Source organism: Manis javanica, chromosome 3 (assembly GCF_040802235.1).
Source record: "Manis javanica isolate MJ-LG chromosome 3, MJ_LKY, whole genome shotgun sequence".
In the NCBI taxonomy this organism is placed as follows: Eukaryota; Metazoa; Chordata; class Mammalia; order Pholidota; family Manidae; genus Manis; species Manis javanica.
In genome coordinates, this window is record NC_133158.1 from 165,476,813 (window position 1) to 165,490,216 (window position 13,404).

Below are 13,404 nucleotides of genomic sequence, written 5' to 3' on the forward strand. Positions count from 1 at the left end.
TCTTTTCTTTGGACAGTGAATTTCTCAAAAGAACCATCCTCTAACTTCTTATCTGGGGTAAGGCTGGCTACAGCCTGGGGACAGGATGCGGAAATGGAACTTCACTTTTTTTTAAAATTAATTTTTAAATTTTGGTATCATTAATATACAATTACATGAGCAATATTATGGTTCTAGACTCCCTCCATTATCAAGTCCCCACCACATAACTCCATTACAGTTGCTGTCCATCAGTGCAGTAAGATGCTATAGAATCACTACTTGTCTTCTCTGTGCGTATACTGCCTACCCTGTGACCCCCCTACATTGTGTGCTAATAGTAATGCCCCTTTCCCCCTTTTATCCCCCATTATCCCTCCCTTCCCAACCATCCTCCTCAGTCCCTTTCCCTTTGGTAACTGTTAGTCCATTCTTGGGTTCTGTGAGTCTGCTGCTGTTCTGTTCCTTCAGTTTTTTCTTTGTTCTTATACTCCACAGATGAGTGAAATCATTTGGTACTGGTCTTTGTCCACCTGGCTTATTTCACTGAGCATAACACCCTCTAGCTCCATCCATATTGTTGCAAATGGTAGGATTTGTTTTCTTCTTATGGCTAATATTCCACCGTGTATATGTACCACATCTTCTTTATTCATTCATCTACTGTGCTTCGGTTGCTTCCATTGCTTGGCTATTGTAAATAGTGCTGCAATAAATATAGGGGTGCTTTCAAAAGTATCTTTTCAATGTGCCTGTTGGTCTTCTGAATTTCTTTGGAGAAGTGTCTATTCAGCTACTCTGCCCATTTTTTAATTGGATTATTAGCTTTTTGTTTGTTGAGGTGCATGAGCTCTTTATATATTTTGAATGTCAACCCCTTATCGGATATGTCATTTATTCTCCCATATTGTAGGATGTCTTTTTGTTCTAATGATGGTGTTCTTTGCTGTAGAGAAGCTTTTTTAGTTTGATATAGTCTCACTTGTTCATTTTTGCTTTTGTTTCCCTTGCCCGGGGAGATACGTTCATGAAGAAGTTGTTTATGTTTATGTCCAAGAGATTTTTGGCTATGTTTTTTTCTAAGAGTTTTATGGTTTCATGACTTACATTCAGGTCTTTGATCCATTTTGAGTTTACTTTTGTGTATGGGGTTAGACAATAATCCAGTTTCATTCTCCTACATGTAGCTGTCCAGTTTTGCTAACACTAGTTGTTGAAGAGGCTACCATTTCCCCACTGCATATCCATGGCTCCTTTATTGTATATTAATTGACTATATATGCTTGGTTTAATATCTGGACTCTATTCTGTTCCACTGGTCTATGGGTCTGTTCTTGTGCCAGTACCAAACTGTCTCGATTACTGTAGCTTTGTAGTAGAACTTGAAGTTGGGAAGCAATATCCACCCTGCTTTATTCTTTCTTCTTAGGATTGCTTTGGCTATTCGGGGTCTTTTGTGGTTCCATATGAATTTTACAACTATTTGTTCCAGTTTGTTGAAGAATGCTGTTGGTATTTTTTTTTTGGTATCATTAATCTACAATTACATGAGGAACACTATACTTACTAGACTCCCCCCATCACCCAGTCCTCCCACATACCCCATTACAGTCACTGTCCATCAGCGTAGTAAGATGCTATAGAATCACTACTTGTTTTCTGTGTTGCACAGCCCTCTCCATGCGCCCCCCCATTATGTCTGCCAATAGTTATGCCCTCCCCCTTTTTTCCCCTTATCCCTCCCTTCCCACCCATCCTCCCCAGTCCCTTTCCCTTTGGTAACTGTTAGTCCATTCTTGGGTTCTGTAAGTCTCTGCTGTTTTGTTCCTTCAGTTTTTTTCTTTCTTCTTATACTCCACAGATGAGTGAAATCATTTGATAGCTGTCTTTCTCCGCCTGGCTTATTTCAATGAGCATAATACCCTCTAGCTCCATCCATGTTGTTGCAAATGGTAGGATTTGTTTTCTTCTTATGGCTGAATTATATTCCATTGTGTGTATGTACCACATCTTCTTTATCCATTCATCTACTGATGGACACTTACGTTGCTTTCATTTGTTGGCTATTGTAAATAGGGCTGCGATAAACATAGGGGTGCCAATGTCTTCTTGAAACTGGGAAACTGCATTCTTAGGGTAAATTCCTAGGAGTAGAATTCCTGGGTCAAATGGTATTTCTATTTTTAGTATTTTTGTGGAACCTCCATACTGCTTTCCACAATGGTTGAACTAATTTACATTCCCACCAGCAGTGTAGGAGGGTTCCCCTTTCTCCACATCCTCGTCAACATTTGTTGTTGTTTGTCTCTTGGATGGTGGCCATCCTTACCGGTGTGAGGTGATATCTCATTGTGGTTTTAATTTGCATTTCTCTGATGATTAGCTATGTGGAGCATCTTTTCATGTGTCTGTTGGCCATCTGAATTTCTTCTTTGGAGAACTGTCTGTTCAGCTCCTCTGCCTTTTTTTTAACTGGATTATTAGCTTTTTGTTTGTTGAAGTGCATAAGCTCTTTATATATTTTGGATGTTAACCCTTTATCGGATCTGTCATTTATGAATATATTCTCCCATACTGTAGGATGTCTTTTTGTTCTATTGGTGGTGTCCTTTACTGTACAGAAGCTTTTCAGCTTGATATAGTCCCACTTGTTCATTTTTGCTTTTGTTTCCCTTGCCCGGGGAGATATGTTCATGAAGAAGTTGCTAATGTTTATGTCCAGGAGATTTTTGCCTATGTATTTTTCTAAGAGTTTTATGGTTTCATGACTTACATTCAGGTCTTTGATCCATTTCGAGTTTACTTTTGTGTATGGGGTTAGACAGTGATCCAGTTTCATTCTCTTACATGTAGCTGTCCAGTTTTGCCAACACCAGCTGTTGAAGAGGCTGTCATTGCCCCATTGTATATCCATGGCTCCTTTATCATATATTAATTGATCATATATGTTTGGGTTAATGTCTGGAGACTCTATTCTGTCCCACTGGCTGTGGATCTGTTCTTGTGCCAGTACCAGATTGTCTTGATTACTATGGCTTTGTAGTAGAGCTTGAAGTTGGGAAGCGAGATCTTCCCTGCTTTATTCTTCCTTTTCAGGGTTGCTTTGGGTATTCGGGGTCTTTGTGGTTCCATATGAATTTTACAACTATTTGTTCCAGTTTGTAGAAGAATGTTGTTGGTATTTTGATAGGGATTGCATTGAACCTGTATATTGCTTTAGGCAGGATGGCTATTTTGACAATATTAATTGTTCCTATCCATGAGCACAGGATGTGTTTCCATTTATTGGTATCTTCTTTAATTTCTCTCATGAGTGTCTTGTAGTTTTCAGGGTATAGGTCTTTCACTTCCTGGTTAAGTTTATTGCTAGGTATTTTATTCTTTTTGATGCAATTGTGAATGGAATTATTTTCCTGAATTCTCTTTCTGCTAGTTCATCATTAGCGTATAGGAATGCCACAGATTTCTGTGTATTAATTTTGTATCGTGCAACTTTGCTGAATTCCAATATTAGTTCTAGTAGTTTTGGAGTGGATTCTTCAGGGTTTGTTATGTATAATATCATGTCATCTGCAAAGAAGGAACTTCACTTTAATCTCAGTTTTCAGTCTAATACCTAATTCTCTACTCTGTGCCTGGTGTACCCATACCTAGGGAGCACTCAGGATGACATATCTCCAGTCTTTTGCAGAAGAGGCAAGTGCTGGGTGGTGTGTGCGAGGGATCTGGGGAAGGTTCCATCACTCCACAAAAAGACTTTGAACCAATCCCTTTCTTTTCAGCTTACACATCATTTGAAGCTCTGATGGCTTCTGACACTTCCAAGTTCTGACTCTCTTGGGAATTGTGAAGGACAATTTGCTATCAGCTCATTTGCACCCTGTTCTACAGACAGGGTTTAGTTTGCAGCTTAACACTGCTTCACTGAATTGCTTACTATTTCTTCAATTGCCTTTCTCATCACAAATTTTTTTCAAATATCTAATTTGCTGATATTTCTTCTCTCATGTTTTTGTCCTTGTAAGTTTATACTTTTAATGGAGTTTAGGCAAAGAGAAGAGATAACATCTTTAATAAGAATTGTTAACTTTCCTAATATTTGTAGTGACGTAGATAAACTTATCTATGGATATTTAGAGCTCTTTGAATAATAATCTGGCATCTAATAGGCTCAGAAAAGTAATTTTCTGCACTTGAAATAAAAAATATACTGGTTCTAAAATGATAATGATTGGGATAGGAGGAAACTAACTGCTATTAGGAAAAAGGGGTGATGAAAAAAATATCTAATGAACTTAAGATTCAGAATCACAAAATTATAAAATATTAGTCTCCAAGAGATCCTAGACACAGTCTAGTATAAATAAGAAAACAAGAGTCCCAAAGAAATTACATCATTTTCTGAAAGTCAGTCAATAAAAGAGGCTGGACAAAAAGAAAAGTCCTGAATCTACAGTGACCTTGTCACTCCCCCAGCACATTAGGAAGTCATCAACTGTATACAGGGAGCTGGGAGCCACTTGCTTGATAACTCAGGCACTATGTTTAAAGGAAGAAGACAGTTAAGAGAGAATACTAAGAAATATACAGCAACCTTAAAAACTCCTCCACTGATCATTCTGGTATTGTCAAGGACAGTTTCTTTCATATCCACAGAATCAAAGCTTTACTTGGCTTTTTATTCCATTCACTCCCTTTATCCCCCACAACCTATGTTACTGGTGTCTAACTTAAAAGAGAGGCTGCCCAAAACAAAGAACCACCCTACTCTAGCCACACTAGAAGCTGGAGAAGGGAAGTATTTGTAGATGAATATGAAAACTCTGGTTTTGGGGTTACTTCTTACAATTCTTTCTTACATTCCCAAGACACTGAGATAAGTTTTGGGGCTCCTCTAAATGATGCTTCTTAAAAGAACTTTCTAAAAATAATAATTCAATAATAACAAATATTTGGAAGAGCAAAATATCTTACCAGTAGGTTGGGGAAAAACTGGAGGAATGGATCCAGGTGATACAGCAGGAGGATAATTTGGAAATATTGGTGGACACAAAGGGAAATTTACTCCTAAGGAGCCCTATGAAAATTTAATAAGAGTAATAAGACAGTGCAAAAAAAAAATCTATGAAGATTAACTAAAAAGTTAGCAGAGAAGTCACAGACAGTTCTCACCAATTGTAAAGCAAACAGTGCGGCTTTTTCCTTGGCTTTGTTCTCAGAATGGCACTGTGTACCAGTAAGCCAATAGATAATTTTACCTGGCAAACTGTCATTGTCTGAAAATGAGAATACGAATGTCTGTGAGTTTTCTATCTAGGAAGTTGACCTCCTATCCCAAAGCTTAATCTAAACAAGCAGAATAATTTTATCTGACATTCGTAAAAAGGAATTCAAGGATTCAAGAAAGGACTACCAGTTTAAGTTTTGGGTTGCCATTAAAAATCTTTAGAATTGCTGCCCTCTCTTACAATGTTTCCAAAAGAAGTGCTCTCCAAGTTGGCTGGAGGGCCAAGCATCCTAATGCAAATGAAAAGTCAGTAAAACTTTTTTCTTTTTAATTAAGATTGAAAAACTAGGCCTTCCACTCATTTTTGGAAATAAGGTTTATTTTTAGAACACAGCCAAGTACATTCTTGTATGTATTGCCTATGGCTGTTTTCATACTATAACTGCAGAGTTGAATAGCTGTGACAGAGACCATATGGCCCACAAAGCCTAAAATATTTACTATCTGTCCCTTTACAGAAAAGTTAATTGACCCATGCTTTATACAATCCTCTAAATAGGAGATATTTTGCTAACATGAATTAATTTCCAAAATCTACCAATTTTATATTCACATTTAAATTATAACTCTTTATACATTTTTTCTTTTACAAAATTTTTTTTAAAAATTCTACTTTTTCAACAGGTAGCCATTTTAATGTAATATTATTAGTTTAATTCTACTTTCTGTTTTAGGTGAGAATGTATTAAGAACTTGGATGTAAAGAGGATAAAACAAACTTTTGTATAGCCAGTGGTTCTCAAGGCAGTTTGGGGACCTTTGGGGTCCCTGAAATCCTTTCAGGAGGTCCTTGAGGTCAAAACTATTTTCATAATAATATTAAGATGTTACATGCCCTTTTCACTCTCAGTTTCTCAGAAGAATAGAAAAAATTAATTGATGTAGTTTTAGATTTGATATTGCAACTAACTTTTAAGAAAATACCACATTTTAATGTAATATTAAAGAACATTCACAATTATCTGAAAAGGCTATTATAATTTTCTCCTTTTTTCCGGCTATCTATCTAGGTGAGGACAGATTTTCTTCATGTATTTCAATCAAAACACAAGAGATAATAAGCAGATATGAGAAACCAGCTTCCTCTATTAAGCTAGTGATGGAAAAAACTTGCAAAAAAATGTAGAGCAATGCCACTTTTCTCATTCCATTTCTTTAGGTTATTTTTAATAAAAAATACTTCAATTATTTTTAAGTTTTAATTTTTAACATGCATGGTAAATATGGATATAACACAAGTAAACAAAAGTTCTTTGAGTTCCTCAAAAAAGTGGTGAATTTGAGTCCCAAAAGTTTGAAAACTGCTGCTGCAGACCAAGATCCCTAGCTCTATCGGTTTAAAGAATCTTGCCAGACTACCTGCTGCTTAGGTTCATCTCTGTCAGCACCTCTGAGGACTCTGGTCATACATACGCATGAGTAAGCCACACTGAGAAGTATAAATCTATGCTGCTCATAAAGTTAAAAAACAAAACAACTCCATTATATTATTTCTAGTCAATGATTTCAATTTATTTAAGGTCTGTGTTAAATAACTTAGACAAATGGAACAGTAGTATACTATACCTGTGGTGTTCTAAGAAAGGAGAAGTCTGGTTGTGGCATTCCAACAAGGGAACACATTTGAGAAAGTTCAGTTACTGGTGTGGACACAGGAGTGATCTGGCTGGGAGCAGGCCAACATGCATTGTCCATAGACTGAACATTATGGTACTCACTAGCACTGTGAGTCTTGTTCATATAAGATGCTACCAAAAGAGAGAAGACGGCAAATCTATATTCAATGATATTTTGATTTATGCAATTATTGCAGGGTTTTATAGACTAGTAAGCAGGAAATTGTTAAAAGGTAAACAAAGGAATCTCCCATGAAGCAAAGATAAGAATTATTTAGTATTGCCTAAAAATTACTAAGGATTCACTTGAAGATTTTTAGATGATTATAATGAATGATACATAACTAAGACAAAGACTTTAAAATATGATGTGTCTGACTGCCAAAAATTAACATCTTGAAATAATGATTACATAATTATGTTATAGGTAAAATTTGAACAAGTGAATGGCTCCAATTCTTAAGTTTCAAAGCTTTGGCTTCCGTCTTCTCAAAATTTTATCTTACATTCTGAGACACATGTATAAATTATTTTTATCTAAAATACTCCAAAATGATGCTTAATAGTTTTTCTGGTATTAACTCTTTTAAGTGATTTTATGCATAAGATGATTTAAAAATCCTGAAAGTTCACATTCTTTATGATCAACAAACTAATAGAACATTCGTGCACTCTATGTGAAGAATGAATCGAAACCTCTTACTATTATAGGTTAAAAAAAAGGTTAGGTGGCTTGTCCATAGTCACAGAACTGTAACATGGGCTGGAGTCTGAGCTCTTGACTCTAAGGTGTATGATCTTTTTCACCATACTGAAATATAGTTAAAGTTACTTGTTGACAGTGGGACCATCTTTATCCAATTTTGTTTCAAATTTTTATTTTGCTCTATTTCAAGAACATGTCTGTGATAAATAGTTTATGATCAACTATTATAGTTTCTTTAATAGTTATTGGAATTTTTAATTATTTATCTTAATATTCAACTAGAGTATAAATGGAGCTCACACTGGCTTTGTTCCAGATTGTGATCCTTAATAAACTCAGATCTGCTCACTTCAAAATGCTTTTTTACATCCCTGAGAAATGTCTGTCCCCAACTACTTTTGCACTAGTCATTCTTCCTGGTAGGCTTTTGTAGAAAATTACATAGACAAAAATACTAAAGTATAGGGGACATGGCGCGTAGGAGCAATGATAAACATGTATTGAAATTCAGCTATATGACAGATGGTTGGTAGGCTACAAACTTCAATGATTTAAGGTAAGCACATACTTTCCATTATATGCCTCCACTAATTATTTACAATATCTATTTTTATATTGGTCAAGTTATTTTAACATTACACTAATTATTGGCACCTATGATGTACCAGACACAGTGCTAACTGCCTTTATATATGCCATACAATTATCCCAACAGTCATTTGCAATGTTCTCATTTTATAAATAGGAAAAAAAATTAGAAAAGTAATGTGTTGTTACATAATCATTTTAAAATTGCTGAGAATAAAAATCTAGCATGTGAAAACCTTTCCAGGTTTGGGATCTACAGAATGAATACCTGCAAACAGTACAATTTTAGTAATCACAAGACATTTAGAGATTATAGATCTATTAGTTACATAGTTTTATTACGTAGATGACAGAAGCATAAAAATTTTATTCATTACTCTTAATTATACTCTCAAAAATAAAAGTTTTAGCTTTACAAAACGTAAGATAAAAAAGAACTGAATTTTTGAAGTGATATTGGTTAGTAGTAATAGCACTGAGTTTACTTACTTAATTTCTTATTTTGTTTAGGCTGTGAAGAAAGTCCATATTCATTTCCTCTACTAGAGGAAACAGTGACTTCATTACCAAACTGCTTCATTTTGTTCTTGCAGTCCACAGTGTCAGAGCCATCAATTTTTAGAATTTCTTTAAGCATCCGAGTTCCTTTCTGGTTTGAGAATGATTGGTATGGAGATGGTGGGAGGTGGGAGAAGAAAAGTTAACATTAGAGTTACAGGGTTTATTGATCCTTCTTTTAATGAGTTCTATTGTTAAATATTGAGATGATAACTACATTCAGATAGGTGGTAAGCAAAATCAATAGTCTAGATTGAAAAAAAAAATCCACATTTCCTGGCATAGAAACAATACTTAACCTTCTATTTAACTTTTGACCAAATCACCTAGGAGCAATGTTTGAAACCAAGGGAGCTAGCATTCTAAAGAGAAAAAAGAAAAAGATGGCTAAACTGCCCAGGGCATCTGGCTTTCCCTCACAGGATGACAATAATGATGCAACACACACTCTAGACATGTCATAAAAGTGTTTTAACAGTTGCAGGGGTATGTATGCATGGCCAGCCATAGTGAAATTACCATAGAATAGAAGCTCATACAAAATACGAACCATAGCAAATGACTGTGGTGACAAATGTTCTTCACTTGTAAGTTCTTCATGATGAGATGACTGTACTTCATTTTGTGTGGAGATATTCAAAGATGCTAAAAAGTTCTCAATTCCACGGTTATGCTGAAAGAATAAATATTTTGTGCATGAAGACAAAAGTACAAGGAATGAAAAAAGCTAAGAGTTTTATGTACAAAAATGATCATTTTATTTTTTATCCAATTGTCTTCCTAGGTGTTAAAATTTGGGAAGAAAAATTGAATAAATGGTCTGTTACCTTATCAATAGCATTTGGATAACCAGTCACAAACTTTTGGTTGTCTGAGACTTCTGTATTTTCATTTCTCTTCAGTAGCTTAGTATTACATTTGACAGGTCCTCCAAAAGTCTATAAAAGAGTAAGAATGAGCTTTTTGTGCAAGTAAAATTTATAGTTACTTCTGAAGAGTGTTCTAAATCACTGTAAACTTTTTTACATTTTTTAATGTCACGAGATATTTTCCTTTCATGTCATAAGAAAAAAAGGGGGCCTGTCACTTGAATGAAGAAAAATCTTTATCTTCAGTAACTGCTACATGAGATTTAGCATTCCCTTCAATTATGATTTGAAGGTGATAGTTTGTAGGCAATAAGCTACAACTGAAGTGATTCTAATTGTACTTCAATGTAGTTGGTTTTTTCCAAATCTTACATGCTTTATTTTAGCATTAAAAACATTCTGAGAAAGAGTTCAATTGCTTCACCAAAGAGGTCCATGGCACAAATAATTTATAAATTCCTTCTCCATAAAAAGGAAGCGTAACATAAAATCTTCAGAGGAGAGGGCCTTAAAAGTCACGTAATTCAACCATTTAATGGTATCTAAATACTAATGGGTTCCATTTACTTAGAACTAACTTTATTGTCATGTGCCAAATATTCTGCTAAGATGTCTTTTATAGACTTAATATATTACTAGTTGATGGGATATAATTTTTAAACTTTGTATTAAAATATAGTATGTATATAGAAAATGCATGTAAGTATATATTTTGAATGTTTTTAGACTAAAAATGTATTCTTTGGTTATAACATATATACATACTCCTTATATAAGACTATATAAAATAAAGCATAATTGATCTCAGCTTCCACCAACCTAAGTCCTCAGACTTGTTAACTTTGCTGAGTTGATCAACAGAATTTCATTGTATATATAAACATTTTTCCACATGTTTTATACATATATACCTATGTACATTCCTGTATGTATGTATATACAGACTATATATATTGAGAGAGACAAGTGATCCCTTTTAATTTCCATTTTAAAGATGAAGAAATTGAGGCTGTGAGAGGTATAGTGAATTGCTCAAGGCCACCCAATTATTAAATGCAGAACCAGGACTGCAGGTATCTCAAGTCCCAAATTCTGGACTCTAGCATTGTAACCTCCTATCAAGTGACAACCAGGCAACACTTAAACAACTCTCCTACCTGATACCCAATGGATTTGGTTGAAAGGGTCACAAAATTCAGATAACAGAGCCATCAATTGCAATAGTAACTTGGCTACTAGATACTTGATGTTAAGAAAGCTTACCTGCTTATTTGACATTTTTTGTGACCGACTATCAGTTTTAGGACTCTTACACTCTTCTTTAACTAGAACAAGAAAATAGAAATTTTGATAAATGAAAAAACCTGCTGCACACCAATTAAATTGACCAAATACCACAGCAAGACACTGTGTAAAAAATTCCAAGAAGACAAAGGCTTTGATATTGAGAACTATCACTGAGATGAGGTGGAGAAGAAATACTCACAGATAATAACAATAAGGGAAAAGAAAAAGTGGCATTTCATTGAAACTTGAAGGATGGTAGGTTTCCAAAGGGCAGAATAGGAAGCTAAGCATTTCAGGAAAAGGAAACAATAGGAGAAAAGACAGAACCAGAAAGCAAGCACTGTATTTATGGAACTCTAAACAGACCAGTTCTCCTGGAGGTTAAAGAGTATAATGGTGCTCAACTGGTAGTAGGCAATGGGAAACAAATCATGGAAGTGTTTTGAGCAAGTAGTGAGCTAATCAGAATTGTGCCTTAGAAGACTGAAATATGGTAGTGGCCAGCTGGATTCACAGAAGGAGATTAAGAGATCAATTAGAAAGCTATTTTAGTCTTCCTGTTAAGGGGGAATTGGGGAATGGTAGAAGAAATGAAAAGGATGAATTAGAAGAGGAAGGAAGAAAGAAAAAATAAAGGAAGGAAGGAGGGAGGGAGGGAGAGGAAAGAGAGGGTAAGGGGGTGAAGAAAAGAGGCAGGGGAAGGGAATAAGATAGAAGGGTTGGGATGACAGAGGAGCAAAGGAAGGGGCAAAGATGGGAAGAGAGGGAACAGAGAGAGGGGAGAAAAGAAAGGCAGATGGGGCAGGAAGAAGGGAAGGGAAGGAAGAAAGAGAGGGCAAGGGAAGGAAGTAATCTTACAAAAGAAGGAAAAGAAAAAGTGAGTTGACATGTATGACATTAAACCTGAGTTGGGGTGGGGAGGCAGAGGGCGGAGTAGGAAGGCAAAATGGAAACCTCCTCCCACATGCAAACCGAGGAAGCAACTAAGGCAGATACAACTAACCCTGAAAGTGACCTGAAGGCTGCAGAACAGACCATCTACACCTGGTGAAGAGAAGACCATACAGAGAAGGATAAAGTGTCAGAGCAATGATCAACTGGGACCCCAGCCATTATCCAATTCCAGCCCACAAGAAGGAGGGAGAGGAGCGGAGCAGGGAGGGAAAGTGGATAAATGCTCAGGAACTCTTCATACATGGCCCTGGAGATCTGCTCTGGGAACACAAGTCCACATTGCATTGGGCTTTAGTGATTAATGGGGCTGGACACCAGGGAGAGTTGGAGCACTCTGAGAGGCTGAGATTCTAGTCACTTGTGGAGGACAGGCATGCTCCCATCCATTCTGCTGAGACCCAACACAGAGGAGACCATTTGAAAGATTTAACAGCAACAGGAAGGGTACCATAGGGGCAAGAGTTGGGCAGAGTTTTCTCTGCAGAAGAAAGGGCAGGTGGACACTTCCCCAGCCTTCCCTCAAACCAACAGGTCAGGCGCTCATGGGAGTCTTGAACACTCCATCACCTTCAATGGTGGTTCTGCTCCAAGATGCTTTCCTATACACATGCCTGCTCACTGACCAGCTGGGCCCAGCAGTGGTCAGACTTTGCTGCTTGGCAGGCAAAGGGAGGCTTTCTCAGCTTTCTTAGCCCTGTCTCAGTCCAACTGGGCAGAAGCCTGTGGGAGCCACCTCCAAGCATTCCTTCTTCCTCACTAGTGGTGCAGCACAGCGCCATGATATCCTGAGTACTGGCCCCAGCCACCCCGTCAGCCCAGCAAAATAGTCATTGCTGCAGGCCAGGCAGAGGGCAGCCCTGCCCACAACAGTCTTAGCAAAAGCACTGCTGCTCGGCTTACAAAGGGCAAGCTGAGGTGAGCTACCACCTGTGGTGGACTGAGATCAGGCACTACTGGCAGATAGGCAGAAAGGTGGCCTGCCCATAGCCCACCAACATCAACTGGGGCTCCACCACAAAGGAGAAGCAGACACTGGTGAGTAAAGAGTCTTGAGCTTCTAGGAACCACAGGATGCCTTCTTCATAAAGCTATTACTCGCTAGAACAGGCGGCAAAGCAGAGCCATCTAATAAAGGAAGAAACACAGCAACTGTGGCAAAATGACGAGGCAGAGGATATATGTTCCAAATAAAAGTACAGAATAAGGCACCAGAAAGAGGGCTAAATGAAACAGAGATCATCAATCTTCTTGATAAAGTTGTCTAATTAACAGTCATAATTATGCTCACTGATCTGTGGAAAAGTATTGATGATCTTAGGGAAGAATTCAACAAAGAGACAGAAGAGTTGAAAAAGAGCCAGAGCTAAAGAATACAGGAACTGAAATGAACATACAATGGAGGGATTGCTGCAAGTAAAGGAGACAACCAATGAGATGAAAATTAGAGAACAGAACACAATGAAGCTGAAGAACAGAGAGAAAAAAGAATATCTAAAAATGAGAGGATGCTAAGAGAGCTGTATGACAACTTCAAACAAAATAATAATTGCATAATAGGGG

At 36.9% G+C, this 13,404-nt stretch overlaps 1 protein-coding gene across 1 annotated transcript in view; it reads right to left on the minus strand.

The window, feature by feature from the left end:
* XRN1 (5'-3' exoribonuclease 1) overlaps positions 1-13,404 on the minus strand; it is a 182,242-nt gene that overhangs the window by 8,907 nt on the left and 159,931 nt on the right. The window contains 8 exon segments of the mRNA XM_073232329.1: positions 4,954-5,056; positions 5,152-5,207; positions 5,210-5,255; positions 6,833-7,014; positions 8,666-8,825; positions 9,285-9,407; positions 9,562-9,672; positions 10,867-10,928. Coding sequence (XP_073088430.1) covers positions 4,954-5,056; positions 5,152-5,207; positions 5,210-5,255; positions 6,833-7,014; positions 8,666-8,825; positions 9,285-9,407; positions 9,562-9,672; positions 10,867-10,928 — 843 coding nt within the window.